This window comes from Aplidium turbinatum, chromosome 5 (genome assembly GCF_918807975.1).
Source record: "Aplidium turbinatum chromosome 5, kaAplTurb1.1, whole genome shotgun sequence".
NCBI classification, from domain to species: domain Eukaryota; kingdom Metazoa; phylum Chordata; class Ascidiacea; order Aplousobranchia; family Polyclinidae; genus Aplidium; species Aplidium turbinatum.
In genome coordinates, this window is record NC_137476.1 from 34,693,141 (window position 1) to 34,714,620 (window position 21,480).

The window sequence follows — 21,480 nt, forward strand, 5'->3', positions numbered from 1 at the left end:
TTACCATGTAAAAATGTTACAACGGTGCTGAATGTTTTGATGTCGAGCGTGTCTTTTTTGCCTCTACTTCTTTCTTTGTAGCCTTGCTGTATTAATAAGGTAAGTATTGTTTTCACAATTATAGTGAAAAATAAAATCTAACTCTATTGTGAAGAACTTTCACATCACTGCAAATCAACCTGAACTATGCAAAATGGAAACGCAATCTGCAAAACCCTTCCAGTGGGATGCTTTCTTAATTGTTAGTTAAAAATCGAACCAATTTTCACAGCAGCTTTTCAAGAACAGCGCTCGATGTGTTTGTTTCTGCAGCAAGTCTCACGTAGGCTACCTCAAATGACGTACCTACCAGATGCCAGCCATCGATCTGTTATAATAGCGGGAACATAATTTCACAGATTAACTGGGATGGACAGCTTTTGTTCTCCTGATGCGGTCAAAGGCCCTGTGTGTGTGCGATGATATGGCAATATTTTATATTGTTTTACCCAAACCAGTTTTTCAGATTGTAAACACACCCGATTTTGGCATATCCGTAGAAGGCGCGCGTCTTGTCTATCTGTAACCCTTCTTCAGTTGCAACTGAATTTTTTGGACCAATACAGCAATACACTTTAGAAAACATATGTATTCTTTCTATACACTATCCTAACCTAACGTATTTTGTAGACAGTTGCTGATTTGGTAGAACATGTAACAAGATTCCTGATCGATTTAGCTTTCAAAATTTAAGTTCTTCCGAGCTGACAAAAATTGTCATTTCTACATCGTTGTGACGTCATGGCTAAAACGAAGCTGCTTCCAATCACAGTTGACCAAATCAGCATCGCACACTCGCACAGCCATTCCTTGAATCAACGAAAATACGAAAAGATATCGATGTTATGACAAAACTGGATATCCAAGTTCACACAGGCACGGATTTAATGAGGGCAGAGGGTGCAGTTGCCCCGGGCCCTTAATCAGTTCAACTCGCCCCTGCGTTGACAGGGGCACTTTTGAAAGAAATGGTTTTAAGGGCCCGAAACTTTTCCAGGGGGTCGAAAACTTGAAGAAATCACCTTGTCTTCTTTGGATATAGTTTCTTGATTTTGGGCTCAAAGATCTGATTGGTATCAGGCCCAAAATATCCTCTCAACGGCCCTGTGGATATCTCCCTGCTATCGCCATGGCAACAAATAGTGAGTTTTCACATCACCATCCTTTCGCAATCAATATCAAGGTTTATTGGCAAACGCAATAGAATAGGTTAAAAAACCAATCATGGGCAGTGTATAGCCATTTAGCCCTCAAAACAAACAGTTTTACAAATTCCTAACGTCAATTAACGTTTAATCAGCGTAAAGCTGATGATTTTGTGAGACAACAACATGACGAGCAAAGTTGTTTTCTGCAAATCTGCGGCCAACAAAAGTAACACGTTCTTTTCGCTTGGAAGAATTTCTTACAAACCAATATCTTTGTGAAAGAAAATCAACTAACAACCCTTCAAGGGATGAGCATAAAATAACAAAGCAAACACATCAACGAAGTGTAGACCGAAAAAAAAAAGGATCGGGTATAAAAGGCAAGCCAATGACTGCAAAGGTTAAATAACGTTTGTGTTAATAAGTTATAGGACTTGATCTGTAACAAAAGAAACAAAATGCGGCAAAGTACCGTTACAAGAATCAAATGTAAGATTCTGTTTTTCGACCCTTTTCTGACTTATAACTTTCGGTACGGGCTAAAAATCGAGAGTTAGATGCAATTGGTCGGGCTGCAGAAGAAACACGCTCTTTGAAACGAGGTCGAAGGCGGGCCATAGCTGACTCTTGTGGACTTAAATCTTGCATGGAAGCATGGTGTGTTTTATCCCAAGTTTCTTGAGGGGGGAAATCATTGCCTCCGAGGGTGTGTCGCCGTTTCACCTTTTCCTTCGACTGTCGCGATCGGCCCGCCGGGTTGCCGTCCTCGCGCGAACTCGAGCGCAACACCTTACGTTTTGGATCGAATCTGTTGAAGACGTTTTCGTCCGATGCACACCTTAGCATGACGTCATCTTTGCGGTTGTTGCGTTTCGCTTTAACGAGTTCTCTTTGTTGCTGTCGCTGCGCTTTGCGTTCCTGATACAGTTCCCTGGTCGTCTTCTTTGTAGGGTACATGTGGAGGTTATCAGGGGTGATTAACTCCCCAGCTTGCAAAGAGGGGGCAGTGGTCAGTTTTTTGTTAGTTGACTGCGACGGGGCTTCGAAAGGTGTGGTCAGTTTGAGAAGGACCCCATGGTGACGGTTAGTATGGCGACGCGATGGGCGCCGTTCCAGTTTCTTTTCCAAGTTGGTCAAATTCTTGAGCTTCTCTTCCAGAGTCTCGCCGACGTAGATGGACGAATCCGAATCTGATTCCTCGTTGTTATGGCTGCCGATGTTGTCAGCTGATTTCACTTCAGTCCGGCTGTGGGCGGATTGAACCGGTTCATTTAACAAAACTTTTGAACCATTTTTCAGCGGAGTGCTGGTGACAAGCACAGGCTCAAATCCACTGCCGTGCGTTGGATACAGCAAGTTAGGTTCAGAGGCGTTGGGTTTTCGAGATAAAGGGGTCGACATTGGGGCCGGGAGGCTAGTTTGCCGATGGGTGTCGTTCTGGCTAAAAACTCCAATATTGCGTAATCTCCCATCAGATGATCGGCGACCTTGCAGAGAATAATTTCTTTGAACGGGGGGCAAGGGTGGGACAAACAAACTTCCCCGGGGGGTCACTTGAGGCGACGTCTCTGGTGACGAAGAGGTGAAGTGGGCAAATGGACGGGAGGTGTCGTTGACTGTCGTCAAACGTTCTAAATTTTCAAGATAGAAATCATACAAACGAGCAGGGATGTCTGTGGAGAAATGCTCTCCTTTATTGGGCCAAGCGGCTCTTATGCCTGTGGCCGCCGGTTTAGCAACTTGGTATTTCGTAGGAGCAGAAGAAGTCTTCTCAACCAAAGGGGGCGATTTGGGGCGTTTTTCGGCTGCTTGTGCCTGCTTCCGCATGGCCTCTTTAAATCCGAACTCATCGTCACTGCTCTCTTCTCCTGCATCATCTTTTGTGTCCCGCTGCTGAGGATTCTGAAGCCATCTCTTTCCTGCTCCAAAGATCATCTCCATCACATCACGGGAGAAGGACTCCTTTTCCGAGGCACAGGAAACCTGAAACAGGGACTTATCCGTAAACTGGGTTGTTTTAACGTTGATTTAACCTCAACTGACGTTAAATCAACGTCTCAACAGACACCACCCGACTCACTGTGACGAGTTCAATTGTCTTTCCGTTTAATCTGTAAATTATGACGTCAAGGGTGAAGATTGCGCAACAATCAGATAATTAGACAGATAAAACCAAGCAACCACAGCAAGTTAATTCCGCGAGGCAAAAACGCATCATATGATGAATTAAGAAAAGACGTTAAGCATATAGGAAGCACCTGCGGCAAATGGTTGCTTGATTTTATCTGTCTATGGTTGAAGAAAGTCACCTCTTTACCAAAATTGAAATAGATAATTAGTAAGTTTTAAAACAACATTTCAGTGTTTAGAAATCTATGACGTCACAGAGTAGTCAACCAAGCACGACAATATTATAATTATAAGATAAATTCGTCACCTTGGACTTGGAAGACTCGCTGGTGCTATCTGCAATGGAAGAAACAAAATGGTGTTAGGCCACGATCTATCACAAGCTGCACGCACAAACTATTATGACACAGGATTATGAAACAAAGCTTTTCAAATATGATGTCATAGTGTCAGAACAAACAAGTTTCACTATATAAAGTCTAAATGGTCGAACACTTCGAAAGAAACAAGCAAGAAGCTTAGGTGTTTTGATGTCATTGGGGCGTTCACTTACGTTAAATCAATGTACAGATAGAACAGTTGCAGTGCATTGTTATTACAACATACCATGCCACAATTTTTATAAAAACAAAAACCCATTAAATATGAAATGAAACATGAGCGGCATCCGACAATGCTGGATCCGCCGAAATGGGATTGGGCTCAGATGAAGGTACCTCACTGCACGTAAGAGGTGGACAAAACTAGGGGCAACAATGTAATTAGAACTTTGAGCAAGTGGTGGCTCGCGTACTACCGAAAGACCCATTGGCTACATACTAATTTAGATGACTCATTTTTGACAAAAAACATAAATTTTTATTTGAAGAAATAAGTTTTTGCTTGTAAGAATGAGTTCTACCGGCCCAGGAAATCAACTTCATGAGTTTATAGCGAAATGAGCAATTCAACAGACTCGCTCAAAAGCATTTTGTAGTTAAAACTATGCTCATGAAAAGCAACTACGAAAAGAAAAACACACAAGTAACATTCCCCAGCAACTAGGAACCTTCTACTCTGAGCACAATGTCTATTACGTCACAGACTGCTTCATTTCGAGGCTAAGTAAGTTGTTTTCTGTTTGACAATGATCTCTATCGCATTTCGACGATGTTCGACGCTAAACTAACGTAAACAATATGTTTAGAGTGATCTAATGCGATGGTGATGCAAGCATCGACAAGGACCCAAAAACCAGCAGCCGACACAATATAATTGCGTTAAAACACATCGACAAAATGCAATTATTGAATCAATGCTTACTGTGTTGAAAGCAAATACAAGGAAAATTGCAAAAGTTTTAAAAAACCGCTAATTTGAAGCAAAGATTTAATTATGGCAACACTGGCAAGCCAACAATAAACAGTGACCCATGCCTTGTTGATGACGACATGCCCAGAAAAACTTACAAAGGAGCGAAGCAGGATGTCCGCCTGAGGTAGCAAGAGCGGGCTACGTAAAGATGAGCGAAGATTTAATGTATGAATAATCGATGAAACTAATAAATCAACATCGATGTAAAAACTTTAAGATTTGTATTCTACTGTATATACCTACAGTATTGCTTCTGAGTACATAGCGAATTAATAGGAAACGCCAATAGAAGGCATGAAAGTGAAAACGCCCATAGACCCGTGTTCTACAGCACACGGAGACAGCAGAACAATTATTACACAAGTTTAGTTTCTGATGATCAAAGAAAAACGGTCTCCTAAATTTCGCAAGTCCGTGGAAAAGATGCTTTTTCAAAATTAGCGAAACAAAATTGATGCAATCCTCTACGGTTCCTTAGCATCAACGAAACTAAATTTGCAAAGGCGCAGAGTGCTAGCACCGCTATTAGCCAACAAAGTGGCAGTGTCACACTAAAAACTTCGATATTTTAATCCGACAAATTCTCAAACCAAAACTCCACTCCAACTGGTCTTCTATTTTTCCAGTTAAAAACAGGATTGATCCTGGCTAGGGTGGAAGTTGATGGGATCCCATTAACATCACTGAATGTCAATACAGTCACTTTTATAAAGACTACTACTAAATCTACAATTTTTTTTCTGGCGCTTAAAACAGACTGAGGCAACCTCAACATTTCCAAAGTTAGCAAATCGCTGACAGTTCTGGTTTACAACCAGACAAATAATCTTTTTGTATTTATTGAACGCCTGCAGACGCCAATTAATGATGTTAAGAAATCGGTGCAAAAAGACTGGTTTTTGCTAGGTCACATTTTGGTCTAATATCTGACAACACTGCAGTAAACCATAAATCTGACAAACCTCTCTGTACCTGCCGGATAATCATCTTCAACTTCTTCAGGTTCTCATTGGATCAAGCAACCACTATCTAAGCTTTCTGTCGATTGAACGTTAACTGTCGTTATAAATAAATATGCCTTGATATATGTGCTGACCAATACTATTCGTTTCCAATAAACTTTCTCTATACGAGCGGCACTGACGTTAATACAACTCACAATCACAGAAGCAATGAAGCTACTTAGGTGACGAATCAATACAGTGGCTGCTTGAAATGCATCAAACCGGATTATGATCCCAATAACGCTTTTTAGAAGCAAAGAGAATTCGTTTGTCCTTTGAGAACACTATTAGAAAATTTTCCACCCAAAAGGGTACATAAGTTTTGTATGTTTGTAATTAATATTTATAAAAATGCATATCGGACTCTTTTTATGTCAGAAAACATCGCATCAATAAATCATTGCAACAAAACTATACAAATATGATCTTCCACATCAAATACCGAAATTAAAGTTAACCTTTTCACTGAGGCAGAGTCGTAGAAAATAACCACGGCTGCATTATATTTTCTTACCATAATAAATTTATACACAATGATACAATTTATGATCTGCAATTCTCCTAACATCGAGAAGCCAGAACAGAGGTTTGGAGACATCAAGACCACCATCACTCAATATCATTTTTAACTCTTTTTCTCAAAGAAAAAAGTCAAAAAGTATGAAACTTTATACCACGTTAGCACCTACCTGAGGCGTCTCCTGGTGTCCTGCCAACATTGGCCAGCAGATGGTCGATGTTGGGGACGGGATCATGATGGTCGTCTGTTGGCACAGGCAGGTTTCGAACCCCGGTGCTCTCGTTTTCATCGTCACTGAAAAACCAATGGGCCTGCAAAGAAATGCACATTGGTGTTAAAATACAAATTTTAGATCATAGATGCTTTATTGCATGAGAACAACGTTCAATAGATGTTATCATGAAGTAAAATAATGGTAAATTTGCAATTACTATTCCAGTGAGCAAAATCCGTCATTTTTACATTAATTCAACGTCTAAACGTGAGTCAATGTAAAAAAGAGTAATTTTACCGTCTGGGGTATTGCAAAAAGTCAACGGCCTATGGAAAGCAATGGGAGTATAAAGGCACATATTGTATACTTGCATTGGATCAAGCAACACAGAGTCTTTATGATTACACTATTTGGTCAATCAAGCATTCAAGATTGCGCAAACAGATCAAAAAATACAAACAAAAAACAACAGAAGATAAAAAGAAAATAAATTGATCACAAAAATCAAAAGCAATAAACAAAAAAGGTAAAAGATCAAAAGGAAATGTAAAATCATCGGATTCAAAGAGCCGTTGCACTATAACAACGTTAGGTCAAGCAAACAAAACAAGTCAGTTTCACTTCGGAAACTCTTCTAGAAAATTTCAAAAGTAGCAAAACCGAGTTAATAAACAATACATGGACAAATCAATCATAGCAACAGCACTAAGTAAACATCTCCATTTTCAAGGTCTCATCAAATGCAGTTCAAATCGACATTTGTTGATTCATTTGAGCAGGTAAGCAAGCACAGGGCTGCATTGATTGCTGCTTGTTGCTTTATCGTCATGCGATTCGATGAGCAAAATAAACATGACTTCGAATGCAGTTTCATGGACATGCGGTTGTCACCTGGTGGCGGTAGAGTGGCATGGTCGCAACATCTTCGGAGTCATTCGGGGACAAATTCACTGGAAACAACTTGAGATGAAGCATAGATGTGGGGCTAACGTGAGCAATGCTTCTTTATGACGTGCTATGTTGCCCTATAACCAGATACGTATGGGGAAAAGAATCATATGCGCTATGCACGATGGACGGGCAATGTAGATGATGTCGTTATGATGAGTCATCCGTGTAGCAAATAATAAAAAATGTTTAAGCCAAGCTGTTGTAACTGTCATTCAAACATAGACGCTTGCTACCTCGCAGGTGACTCATAAGGTGAAGCTGTGGACATGCTCTCTACCACTCTTCTTCAATCTCTCCGTTGCAAAACTTGCAAAGATCTAAGTAATTCTTAACCTTGCACAGACATTCTGGAATTTTTTTAGTGAACTGGACTTTTCTTTTCAAGACTTTGGTGTTGGCAGAAGCGATAGTAACCTTTGTTGACTTTACAGAAATAAAAATCCAACAAGAACTATTCTGACTTCCAGGTGCAACACTTTTACAGGAGTTTCGCCCAAATCGAATCGAAATTACAGTCGAACTTTTAGGCGCAACTATATATGCGCACCTCAGCATTGCACATGTACCGTACTACTGAACTGTGTTCTGAAAGCTTGTGAAAAACAGGCGTTACCACCGCGAACCCGGAGTATCAGGCTTAAACAGGTCGTCTCATCTATACTGGTAGAATAAGCTAAGATGATGCTGCTAAAGACGAAACTCGATCTATTGTATATCTACATATGCTTGGTCCAGTGCAACGAATAGAGCTATCACGATGTAATTGTTAAACGTAGCAATAGCAATAACTGAATAAGTATGCATTGCCAGATGCTTGGGACAGCTTGAACCTGGACGTCTGGGCAGTGTCATCGTCAAAGATTGCAAACACGAAAGTAGAAAACCAGCAATTGAATATTGAACTAAGTTCACAACAACTAATGCGCAATGCAACATGAATTAAAGTCCCAGACAGCAAAATCCGTTTATTTTTTACATTGATTTAACGTCTGCAGACGTTGAATCAATGTAAAAATGACAGATTTTTTTGTCTGGGATATGGTTGCTAAAACAACTTAAATACAACCAATAAAATTGTCACAACGAAATAGATTCCATATTAAAAGGTCAGTACTTTCTGGCTGAAGCCATGAAGTTGCATATAAAACATTGCTACATTCTTTTATGTTCAAAGACCTAGAATTTAGTTGGATATTCTTTAAAAACTCATCAAATAACCAAATTCCAGAACTTAGAAATCTCCATTTCATAATTTCGTTGAGCACAAGCAACTAGCAAAATAGACATAAGTAACAGACTCCTTGGAATGACAGAGTCTGCAAGACTCGGTAGGGCAACCAAATGACAGTGATGCAAAAAGCAACCTGGTCGTCCCAGACAGTAAAATCCGTCTGCAGACATTGAATCACTGTAAAAACGACAGATTTTGCTGTCTGGGTCAATACAGTATATTAAATATCAACTACTAATCTTTATACCGCTCATTTTGTTGAAGTACAACTTTGTGCATTCAGGACTAAACGATTTGTTTGAACACAGTGGCACAGCAGATACGTCACAGTGACATCGTAGTGACGTCACCATGAGTGGAATGACGCAACGACAATCCACGTGGCAAGCACAAGCTTGACAAAGTTGAAATTACAATGTTGCCAAGGGAAAAGTCCGCGATACAGAATGTCAATCACGGATAATAACCGTCCAATGGCAGCTCTTGATTTGTGGGCGGAGAAGATAAAACCTGTTCAACCGTGACCAGAAAACTTCCCAGTTCAAACGATGAACGTCCGTAAGAAGGTGGGAATTTCTTCGTGGTCGCCGCGGAAGATCTCACCACTCTGTTACACGTTCAATCAATTGACTATTTTTACTAACTAACACTTTATTACAAAAGTTCAACGTACAATTTATGAAGTCAGTGTGTTAAAAATGTCACCATGGAAAATAACAAAGTTGTAGGCGGTTCATGCCAATGATATTTTCCCACCACGGTTCTCAAACTTTCAGTAACTTCGTTTTCAAAAAACGTATGTTAGACGTAGTTCACCGTTTGTGTGTTACGCGCAATGAACCAAAACTAAAGTTTTGTTTAACTTGTAAAAAAATAAACCATCAACAGAACATCGCCGTTTTAAAGTTACACATCATTGTTTTAAAGTTACACACCATTGTTCTGAAGTTACACATCATTGTTTTAAAGTTACACACCATTGTTCTAAAGTTACACATCATTGTTTTAAAGTTACACATCATTGTTTTAAAGTTACTCACATGCTGCAAGACGCTTTCAACAATCCTGCACTGGTCGGACATATCGGTAACCATGGTAGCCATGTTGTCACACACAGAACTTCGCACCAAAGTCGGACCGAACACGATGGCCAAGTTTCGAACTTCCATCTAAACAGAAACAATTGATGACATCATAATGGCGATCGATGACATCATAATAGAAATTATGTGTGTGTGCCATGTCCAGGCTTCGCCCGGTGATTGAAGATTTAAATTAAGTAGACCGGAAGGCAAGGAAGCCAACCTTAGCGTCCACCTTCAGACATGTTATTCAGTGGCCTTGCAAAGACGAAAGCGCATGCTCTTGAGCGGTGTCGAACCTGCGCCCTTCTAAGTGCCGTACCATAGAAATTGATGACAGCAGATATAACAATGCAACATCTGCTCGAGAACCTCGGTTTAGAACAAGGGTCTCAAACTCAAATTGCTCTGAGGGCCGAATGAATATCTGTAAACCAATCCGAGGGCCGCAATACACACAATGAATCTAATAAACAAATTAGCACAGTGAGAATGCAATAAAAGAGGTTGTAAGAATGTGTCTAGAAAGTGATATCGCAATAAAAGAAGCTGTAGTAAGTACAAAGAGATGGGAAAACACTGTACGAACGCAAAGAAGGCAAACATTTAACGGGATTAAACCGGGTTTTAACGCTGGTCCACAAGTTAAAGTTACCTTGTTAACTTCACAATTGTCGGCAACTTTCCTCAGATGACCGATGAGGAACTTGAGGGTTTCGTAATGAGGAGCAGGAAGCATGTGGATGAGGCGACGGAGTCCATTGATCCTCTCTTCCGTGTCCTTTTTCCTATTCATCGTTATAAAGTCGTCGTACAGTTCTGTGAGGAACAAACAAGGGATCAACTATCAAGAAGTGACCTTATAACAAGATCTCAGACAGCAAAATTCTTCCTTTTTACATTGATTCAACGTCTGCAGACGTTGAATCAATGTAAAAAAGACGAATTTTGTCTGGGATGATGGCAACCGTGCCAACCTACAATCGCATTCTTCCTTATAGCAACGTTGAGACAGTGTGAAAAGGTCCACTTTTGCGATCTGGTATTTAATTGGTTACATTGTATCGTAGAGACACTTTGTATGAGCATGACAGGCGATATAGTTTACAACTAACAATGGTCTAAGACTCTAAAAAACAAAATGGTTGGAACGTCTGGTGAATAAATCAACAAACAAAGAGCCTAAAATGTAGATACTTCGAAAACTTAACTGTCTTCATTTTCAGTGTTAAAAATAAATGTGTCATTTATAGCACTGAAGACATAAAGTTTAGTTCCCACTGCTTATAGGGTATAATAAATGCGTTGTGAAAGATTACCGTTTGTAAACAGTGGGTCTGGAAGTTTTCGGAAGAATGACTTGAGAAGAGAGGAGACGACGTTGAGCTCACGAAATCGTTCATCATTCTCAAGATCCACCGCTTCTGCTCCTCGGATATTTAACTCCTCCTGAAGAGCAGAAAGAGTTCCACTGTTTCCAGGAACACGGTAGATCCCAGTGAAAGATAATCCTCGTTCCTCCACGATCCGGCAGCAGAGCTCCACCACGCTAGGGACAAGCTGGAGACAAATTGTTGATCAAAATCATGGATCAATGGAAGCGTTCTCTAGAGCAGAAGGCAGAGAGTCTTGTCTAAACTAGAGTCCAGTTTAAGTGTGTGTTATTTTCAAGAACTAGGTTTCAAAACGAGGAAAATTGATCGAGCTAAAATTACAGTAAGGTGTGTTTTGAAACTAAGTTGATAAAGATGAAATTCTTGATGAATGAAGTAAAATCAAGATTAGTGTCAAGTAAATTAAACAAAACTTTGTCTGTGAAAAGGACAATCCTTTCTATGCTGACCAGTGGAGAACCCCGAGCGGACCGGTATTGAACCACAGCCTTGTGGTTGCCGAACTATGTTTCAGAGCACAACGTACAATATCTCAGCAACTAAACATTTCGTCAGACTAATGAGGTTAACTTCTCCACTGCTTTTACATATGCATACACTCACCTCATTATTAATGCTAGGCGGGCAATCTTCGAGATGCACGTCGAACGTTCCTCCCTGCATCAAGGTCTGACCCTGGCCAAACTTTCGTACAATGCGGTTCACGCTTCCTCTCCACTTGAACCTTCTCGAACCATCGACTGTAGTTACAACACGTCACAATAACAGCGACCGGTACAAAGACATAGACAAAGATAAAGAAGCCAGACAGCAAATACATTCAACGTCTGCAAGGGTTGAATCAATGTAAAAAACGGTTGATTTTCCGTCTGGGAAGTTTCATAACATTAATGAAGTAATTTTAATGAAAGTAATTTAATGAAAGTAATTTAATGAAAGTAATTTTGTTCTGCGTGAAATTAAAGCTAAACAATCGCACTTATTGAAAATCATCAAAAGTTCAACCTACTGTCTTTGATCGGGACAGTCATCCTCCGGGTAGGCTTGGGCGATCGACTCTTTCGAGTGCTTCGCTTTTCCGGCTTGGGACTAAAAATAAACGACATTTTGGTTACAGATGTACAGGGTGTGATAAAACCACTTGGAGTTACCAATTGCATCCATGCCACTTGTTGTACACTTTTTAGAACATGTATTCCCGTCTAATGCGACCACTCATTTAAATACAGCAATTTGACTAAGGTTCGCTGCGGTCTAATTAAAGAGGTTGTCCATCATTGAAACGCAACCTGGCAAGCCAGGAGAAAATAGCGAGACCTTCCTGTTGGTCAAACGTTGCGCTGGATGAGTTACAAACAATAGTTCTATCAAGCAAAAAGTTTCCATCGTTATGACATGCAGCAACATTAAAACGATGTCACTAGTACAGTAACTTGCCTTGTGCTGTTACTTAAAAAGAATGAATTTTTTTTTAAAAGTTGCAATGATATGGGGTACCATATGTAACCAAACAGGGTAGATACAAGACAACATCATGCATATTGCTTTAATTACCCAGTCAGCAAAGCAATCATTTTTTTACATTGATTTGGAGCCTGGGTAGATGGCTAGTAATGAACAGTCTTATTCAATTCATCTTTTTCTCATACTGGAAGCAACGATAGACAGCCATTGCGGGGACATCCCATTTCAAAGCAACCATTGTCATCATTCAGTTTATGGGCATTGCGGTGACTGCATTCAAGCACCACTCACGGTCTAAAGTGATCATGCAAATTGAATGTGTGGCTCACAAGGGGGGGGGGGGGGGGGGTATTGCCACATCCGCGTGGTTATCATTTATGACGCACTCGTGCGTTTTGGTTAAGTTTTGTTAAAAATAACATTGGATCAACGGCAAAGTGATAAAACCAACAGTAAATTTAGTGCATTGGTTTTATGTAGTTTTAACGTCAAAGTACAGCAATTTTTTTAGATAATTTAAATCCTAATGCAGAGGCAGTAGACGAAACAACTTAAAAAAAATTCGGTGCCATTGAAAAAAACAATGAGTTACATATAGAGTAAGTCCCAAATGGAAAAATGCGTCTTTTTACATTGATTTAATGTCAGCAGACGTTGTATCAATGTTAAAAGGACGGGTTTTGCTAGCTGGGACACCTGCAATGTTGTTTACAATGGCGAACTTAGCACTGTCCAATGAATATTAGTAACAAATTCAAACTGCATCCTGCGAAGATGAATGGATTAAAGTGAGGGGTTATATAATGCATGACTGTTGACTTGTGTGATGCTGAACAAAATTTGTTGGCCTGTCCACTGATTGTTGACGCTTTGCAAATCAATGAAAAGTACAAATTTTGTTGTTTGGGAGTGAAGTGGTGACAGACGACACACACACAGAGAGACAAGTCCACCTTTGCAATAGCTTCTTAGGAATGAGGGGGGAATGGGAAGATATGGAAATCCGGCTAGAATATTGCACGATTGTTACTTAGATGCGGACACTTTAAATCATAAGTCAAGTTTAGTTTAGAGATGTAGCAAGAATTGACAGCGATAGACACCGTGTTTTGTCCACGAAGTTGGGCTCATCAGTATCGCACCACTAATTCACGTCACCGAGTTCTCAACCGCTGGTGTTGCCAGTCAATTAATATTTTACACATAATGTTACGCAACCCTTCAGCACTGCACCAGCACATTCAGCCACGAAACATATTTTCACAGTTTTGTTAATAAAGAATGATAATAAAGATATAGTGGAAAGCACACGAGGACAAAATCAAAGTTTTTAAAGTCTCTAAGACATCAGTGTTAGAAACAGCCGAATTCAATGAAATTCTAACAGAAAACCTACAGATCGTTATTGGACGCCCTTCGCCACCACGTCACGCAGTTGGAGGTCTCACGAGAAAACGTGCTTGTTTTGTTTTTCCAACAGCTGCCAAGAATATGTCTGCATGCCGGTTCATATTTAACCAAACTGTACGAGTGTACGCAAGTCGTGGAGAAAATTTGAATACGTGCTCTGTGGCCGAGTTCCGGAGAAAACAATTATACAATGGCTGAAGCAGCACGCGCCTCAGCAGCGATGTGAATCATAAATAAGCTATTTAAAGGGCAGCAGAGTCATATTTTCTGACAGCGCACCGTTGAGCTAACTAAAGATGCAGGAAGTCTGCCTTCACTACCAAAGCACTTTCAAAACAAGCAAAGACGACTGAAGCAGGCTGCCCCAGATGCATGGTACCATGCGGAAATAATACGCGCCTGCGATTGCTAGCAGTGATGCATCTACTACGCGGTGCGGCGGACAAGCAAAGTTTGTCCTTGGCAGTTGAGTGTAGCAAGAATTGACAGCGATAGACAACGTGTTTCGTCCATGAGATTGGGCTCATCAGTGTCGCACCACTAATTCACGCCACCCAGTTCTCGACCGCTGGTTCTGCCAGTCGATTGAATTCTTACAGTTGTAGAACAAGCAAACCTCATTCGTCTCATAAACAAGCACTCATAACTTTAACCGGAACAAATGTCTGAAAAAAAACATCCAAAGAGCCATTGTACAACACAATCTTCTCGACATCGCATCAACAAAGTATATACACGCAATCAACACAAAGGTTTGCTTGGTCTGACATGTAGGTAGCAACAATGCCTGATAAAACTGAATTTGCAAGCTTGAAGTTAATAGAAGTTACAATAAAAACTATAAACAAACTGTGCAAACGTCGCTGAATTAAATGACAGACGTATCTTTTCTGCGTCACTAGCTTCGCACTATGACAAACAAACGCATGACTAATGCCAAAATATACAACTTCTCCATTACGCATAAGGCGGCCAATTGTAATTTAGAAAAGACCTACTTAAACAAACTAAACCTTCTGATTGGTAAGAAAGTAAAAATTAACCGACATGTACTTCAAATGCTCCAAGATCAATCTCGCAACTACATACGATCTGGGTTTTGTTTTTCGCTAAGACTTTTCGGTCATTTGTCCGAAATGACTTGAAAAAATTCGGTCATTTTTTATTTATTTCGGTCATTTTTGGTCATATATAGTCAATTGACTATATATTTTTTCGGACATTTTGACCGAATTGACTATATTTTTTTCGGACATTTTGCTAAAAAATCGGTCAATGACCGATAAATGACCGAAAAAAAAAACCCAGCATACGATAACAAAAGGAATAATTTTATTTTGTTTGCAAGTGATTGTGACCATTCCAGCACCTTTTTTCTCGTTAGCCCAGACACATATTGCAGTCATAAATACTTTTTTTACAAAAGTCTTGTGACATCATGGAATTTTGTTGCAATAGCTTTGTATTGCAACAGAAAGAATTATTGCACACTCCTATTGCATGTCTTTTAAAAGTAAGGTTTCCTCCCCCAGACAAAATAATTTACATGTCATAACACGATCTTCATACATTTAATTGCCACATAGATTTCCCATATCAGTAACAGCCACATGGAAAAAAGTTTCTGTTTAGTTAGTAGTGTGTCTACTGCTTGTTTCATTGCAGCATATTCTGCACAAAACAACGAACTAATAAGCAATGCGAAAAGCATAAGACTATAGAAATGGAGAGGTATTTAAAGACCAAGTCTTGTAAGACAAATTTATAGACAGACCTGTCTAAGCTGACGACTGCCGTTGCAGATTTTTCTTTCGATATTTCTAATTCATCTCCACTGCTGCATTCCTCTTCCAGCTTTTCAAACGACGCCGACTTCCTTTTTGAATTCCCATCGTACAAGGCACGTATGGTCCTTTGAATTTTATCAGCCATTTTGCTTTTAGATTTCGAATCCGGATCTTTCAACGACTCCAAAGAACGCGACTTTGACTTTTTGCCTTTTTTACCTTTCCGGTCTCTGCCGACAGGCAATAAGTTTTTAATATTCTGTTCGTTGGCTAAATCACGTAACAACTTTTGTTGTTCTTCAGTGGTTCGTCTCTTAATGTTATCACCACCGGATAATTGCAATGGTTGGCTGATCCGCAAAGGCCCGGACACATCAGGTGGTCCCGTCTTCGAACTTTCCGGTTGTGTCCAAACAATGCCTTTACGACGATTACGTTTGCTTTCCTCCTCTTCACTTTGAAAGCTCTCGCTCTTAGGCCGCCGAGATATTGGACTCGGTTCAGCAGGAGGAGTGACAATTATGTCAGACAGACCGTTTGGAATCCCACTGAGATCCAATGGTTGTGGCAAGGAAATATCAGCGTTTGTTAGGTCACTATGCTGCAAAAATACGTCGTCCGACTTGGAGCGTTTCAAAATTCCCTTCTTTAAGGTCTGAGCTGAACGGGTCTTCGGGAGAGTATTTGAATTTGGAGTGCTCGTGGAAGAAGATAAAGAAACCACTTTGTGAGTGGTGATCTTTGGGCTACCGGAGGAGCTCGCTCGAGGATTGATCCTGTGTCTTGCCGGGTCAGAAGTGCTTCTTGAAACGGTTGATTGTCGCACCAGGTACGGTGGCTCACCTTCAACCAGAGGTTGAACGCTTTGCAAAATACATGGGTCACTTTGGTTTCTTTTTGTTTTCCGTTCGAGAAAAGACACTGTTCTAGAGGCGCGCCTCGGCATTCACTGCCACAAGTTTAGGTCTTTTTCTAAAGAAAAATGATTGTTCTGAATAGACACAACATGATTATGTTTGAACGCAAATTGTGTTGAAATTTGTAACAAACTCTGAGAAATTTGGTATGATTTACCGGGCTCTCCCCAGACAGCAAAATCCGTCGTTTTTACATTGAATTAACGGCTGCAGACGTTAAATCAATGTAAAAACGACAGATTTTGCACTCTGGGTCGGTTCAATATTTTCGTGAGCAGGAGCTGTCATTTTAGAATCGTTACAACGTCTGGCTACGTAAAATCAATGTAAAAATGACTTTGACAAGCGAAGATTTTAAAGTGATCTAATGAATCCTTGTAGCTTACAAGCTACGAATTAAGAAATAAGCGATTTCTGCAACTTTCAAGGGTAACCTACAATTTTGTTGCTTATGTCCACATAAAATAACTGTCACTGGCTTAGCTAACCCTTATCTACAGGTTTTCAGACTGTACGTTTGGGGTGATAAGAATGTTTCTGAAAACTGTTTCGTAAAAGTGACAAAGCTAGTTTAACGCCACAGGAAGTATTTCATGTCCGCAATTGAATACATAAATTCAAAAAGGGCCCAACGTGTTTTTTTTCAAATTTCACTTTGTGCTTTTCCAACAGTGTCTTCTAAATTATACCTAAAAAAAAGAACGGACAAAATTCTAATGCCTAAACATGAAGAATAACCCTCTCAATTTTTTCAATGATTTTAAGAAATACCCAACTCCATTAATTGGGAAACTTTTCAATAGTTTCTTCACAGAATCTTCACCGAGTGACATTTTCAGGCATAACACATTTTACCAGCATATCTAAGCATATAATCATTATTAAAATGTTACCACAAAAGCAATGACCGAAATAGTTGATGCGCATTTTTCTCAAAACAGATCTTTGTGCAAATTGGGCCCTTCTTGAATTCACGTATTCAATTGTCTCCTCCAGTGTCTTCAACGTAGCATCTCTTCCACCTTTCAAGAACAACTTTTAAACTCATCCGACTTTGCCTCAATCTATCGTAAACTTTTATGCTTACGCTGCTTGCACTCTCAATTTCGGGGACAGGAATCCAGCCACAAAAGTATTTTGAGTGATAGCTGGGAAGTCGTGTCAGGAAGCCATGACACAAAGTAACGTGCGTGTGCGCGACGGCAACGCATGTAAAAAGAAGAAATGGCACGTGTGTGCAACGCATGGCGGCACGTTCGTCAAAACATGATGTGAATAAGAGATGAGAGCAAAATCAGGAAATGCGGGTCAAAAATGGAAGATGCGATTGAGAAGCTATGGCAACATTCACAAACATGACGTCACTTTCGCTTGAAAGCAACGTTGAGAGACGTTACAATGATGTATTGGTGAAGCTGTTATGGCAAAAAATTACATCAATGGCCCAAGACCGTTAACTTTCCCATATTTGCTGATGTATTGTTTTGGCATTGTTAGCCATACTTAGAATGCCAACAATTACTGTAGAAGCACATAACGATGAAAAGTGTCCATTTTTATAGCTTTATCCGACATAGAAGGAACCAGTTTAACAAAAATAACTTTGCACTTCTAAAAATGGAAATAGAAACACGATGCCTCCACAATAGATAGAAATAGCTGACACAATCAGCATGTCATTGACCGGATTTTCTTCGGTTACTAAGAAGCACAGCTGACCACTAGAACTACAGTATTTCCTTTTCCCGCAATCTTCCCATAGTATTATACAAATATACATGCTGCTAAGCCCCACCAAGGTTAGCGCACCATGGCAGAGTGCATCTTCAGAGCGAATAATGTTTAAGTAGAATTTCAGACAATATACAACAAAAACTGATAAATGGGTATAAACGTTGTTTAAAAGCTGTCTACACACAGAAGTTTGAGCAATTACACGTTTGTATGTTCTTGCAGCAAGCAAAGAATTTCACCAGTAGAAAGAACATTGATACGTTTGATTAAGCGGTCGCCACTTGCTTGGCCTCCAAGAGCTGTATACAACCCATAAGCGTACAAGCGGTTTAACGATCAACGCTGGACACTGAAGTTACAGACATGAAAACTGTTTCTGAAATTGTGACGTCATGTATGATGAAAAGGTTGCTGACGCCAGATAACAAAGTTGTCCACTTTATGGCGCTAGCAAGCCATTGACTCCAAGAACACGAAAACCATGATTTGCAAGAAATTCGGCATCACTCAAACTCAACAAATTTATCGCATAACTTCACTGTATGTACAATTTGTACATGTTTGGATTTCCAATAATGGATCTATGGAAGCCAAAAGGTCTAGCCTGTGTTGATGCTGTTACAATAATCCGAAACTTTTCTGTGCTGTTTGGATTTATTGTAATAGGATCATTATTATATATGTTCGTGGCATTAAGCATAGGACCAACTAAAGTCCAAAATACGCCGGAATATCAATAAAAGAACTTTGATATCGGATAGCAATAAAAGGATTAAAAGATCAGTCGCAATGATTGAATTGAAGGAAGTCTATTTGCACAGTGCAACCGAGAGGCGCTAAATCTAACACTGAGGCGATGCAAGGCAGGTGATGGAAGTGAAAGCTAATTATTGTCGGCAAAATAATGATTGATCTCGATACTACACAATTATCATATTCAATCACGACGGAAAAAAAAAGTTGTCCAGCAAGCCCTTTCACCTTACCAGTCCCCACAAAACAAACACAGGCAGAAAATCACTCTTTCTTATACTGATTATGTGATTAAACAACAGCAGACGTTCAATAAATGCAAAAAAGCCTGATTCCCTAGCGGAGTATCGAACGTAAGATCGTAGCAGAAGCCGTAAGATCGTAGGCAAGGCATAAAGTCATCAAAAGCACATTTCCCAAATGACAAGATCAATACGGTAAGGGCAGATCGATACGTGTCGCATTGATCCTTTCTAACAGAGAAAGTTATGAAAGCCCCTCGAAACCGTCACCTTTCACAGGCACTGAGCCCTAAAGGCCACTTAATTATCAAGTAACCTTTGAAACAAAAACTATTGCATTCTCTGCCATGACTCATGTAAAAGTGGTGATAAAACGTATTAGTCACAATGCTTGTCATTTGAAAAACCTGCATCAAATACTTTGTATAAACTTCTCAAATTCTTGTGCTTGTTAATTATTAAGTTTGTTTGACGTCTAAGCTTTTTGATGCCAGTTAAACTTAGAAAAACATCGCGAACTACAGGTATATAAAAGAAGATTCCTATTACAACCGAGTCTGACCGGTATCTACTGCTTTACCCAGGATATGCCAAACGTTATGAACAATGCACATACAGTGCCAAAAAACAATTAACCAAACAAGCAATGAGAAAAAGACATTTTATAATTGCAGCTGAACAGAAGCGAAGCCAGTTGTAAAAGTTTCACATTTATTCGAGAAACGCCGCCTTAAGGTTGGACAATGTGGACCTCGAGGGCTTATCGCTTGTGGACCTCGAAGGAATCATTCCCAAGTCATTGTCTTTATTTTGGCTGATTTGCCTCATCATGGGGTAGGGAATTTGATCAGACATTTGTCCTTTTTTTGACATTTGGGACAAGTTTTGCCTACGCCTTCCTTCGTTTCACGGCCGATGCATTGTATGCGCAACCCAACCTACCCGGATTCAATTTGGCTTGTCTTCCTCAGGATAAGATCTTCGTTGATGGTGACCTCACCATCCTTGTTGTCGTGGTTGCCCTTGACCTGGATGGAGTTGATCCAAGCCAGCATGTCATCCCTGTCATCCGCCTGGAGAAGAAGACACACGTGGATGAGGATAAAAGTCAAAAATTATCTTCAGTTTAAATTAGGTCTTGATGATTGGCTTCCTTGCCTTCTCATCCACAACCTAAATCTTCAACCACCACAGGCAAGCACAGATGCGACTGATGTATACTGCACCAACTGGGTCTAACCATTTTGATTTATCCATTCGATATTCCCAATATACATAACAAATGCATCATATTTACTTGGAAGAGGTACTCTGATCCATTGCAGGTGGTCACTTTGAAAACGTTCTTCCTCTTTACGTAGTTATAGGCGATGGACACCAGTGATCCTTGGATGTTGAGCGGATCCTCCTCCTCCAGGATAAGCTGTGATGGAGGAGATGCAGATCCAGGAGAATTAGTGTTCACAGATATCACTGGAGAAGAGTCCTGCAGGAGATAGCAGATTGTTTGTCAACAAACATGGCCCTCACAACGGACAGTTTCAGGTCGCGAGCTTTGAGACAAACGTTTATTAAACAAAAATATGAGAAATTTAGATCACTCCGAGAATTGTTGAAAATCTTGCTAACAGATTACAAATTTTAAAGGTGGAGTAAAAACTTTAGCTAATTAATTTATCAGAGCTGACTATTAGCAAACAACTAACCCTTCAAGATAGTTTGGCAACAAAATACGTTGAAACTGTTGTTTTTGGGGTGACTTAAAAATATCTTGGACAAGCAACACAGGCAGCAAAATCCGTCATTTTTACATTGATTCAACGTCTGCAGACGTTGAATCAATGTAAAAAATGACGGATTTTTCTGTCTGGGAAGTGCACAATCAATCGTACCGGTTTGTTTCTGTTCCAGTCCTTGCAAAGGTAAAGAGATTGTTGCTTTAAAACGACCCAGATTAGTTTCCACGACTTTTGTGCGCTGGTTCGTTTACCTTTCTCTATGGTGGCAACCTTAGAAGCAGAAGGGGGCGATGATACATTACAACGATTCATCACTGCAAATGTGCCATAGTTTTATTGTAAGGATGACTAAGCCTTCTATCAGCCAA

At 40.0% G+C, this 21,480-nt stretch overlaps 1 protein-coding gene across 1 annotated transcript in view; it reads right to left on the reverse strand.

The window, feature by feature from the left end:
• Nucleotides 1-728: 728 nt before the first annotated feature.
• The window catches only part of LOC145770009 (uncharacterized), a 62,395-nt gene continuing 41,643 nt past the window's right edge, over nt 729-21,480 (reverse strand). The window contains exons 22-32 of the mRNA XM_082581589.1: nt 21,266-21,382; nt 20,671-20,859; nt 20,316-20,446; nt 12,076-12,155; nt 11,670-11,806; nt 10,992-11,232; nt 10,328-10,491; nt 9,631-9,759; nt 6,364-6,505; nt 3,625-3,653; nt 729-3,170 (exon numbers count right to left, since the gene is read on the reverse strand). Coding sequence (XP_082437715.1) covers nt 1,671-3,170; nt 3,625-3,653; nt 6,364-6,505; nt 9,631-9,759; nt 10,328-10,491; nt 10,992-11,232; nt 11,670-11,806; nt 12,076-12,155; nt 20,316-20,446; nt 20,671-20,859; nt 21,266-21,382 — 2,859 coding nt within the window. The 3' untranslated portion in view covers nt 729-1,670. The remainder of the gene's footprint in view (nt 3,171-3,624; nt 3,654-6,363; nt 6,506-9,630; nt 9,760-10,327; nt 10,492-10,991; nt 11,233-11,669; nt 11,807-12,075; nt 12,156-20,315; nt 20,447-20,670; nt 20,860-21,265; nt 21,383-21,480) is intronic.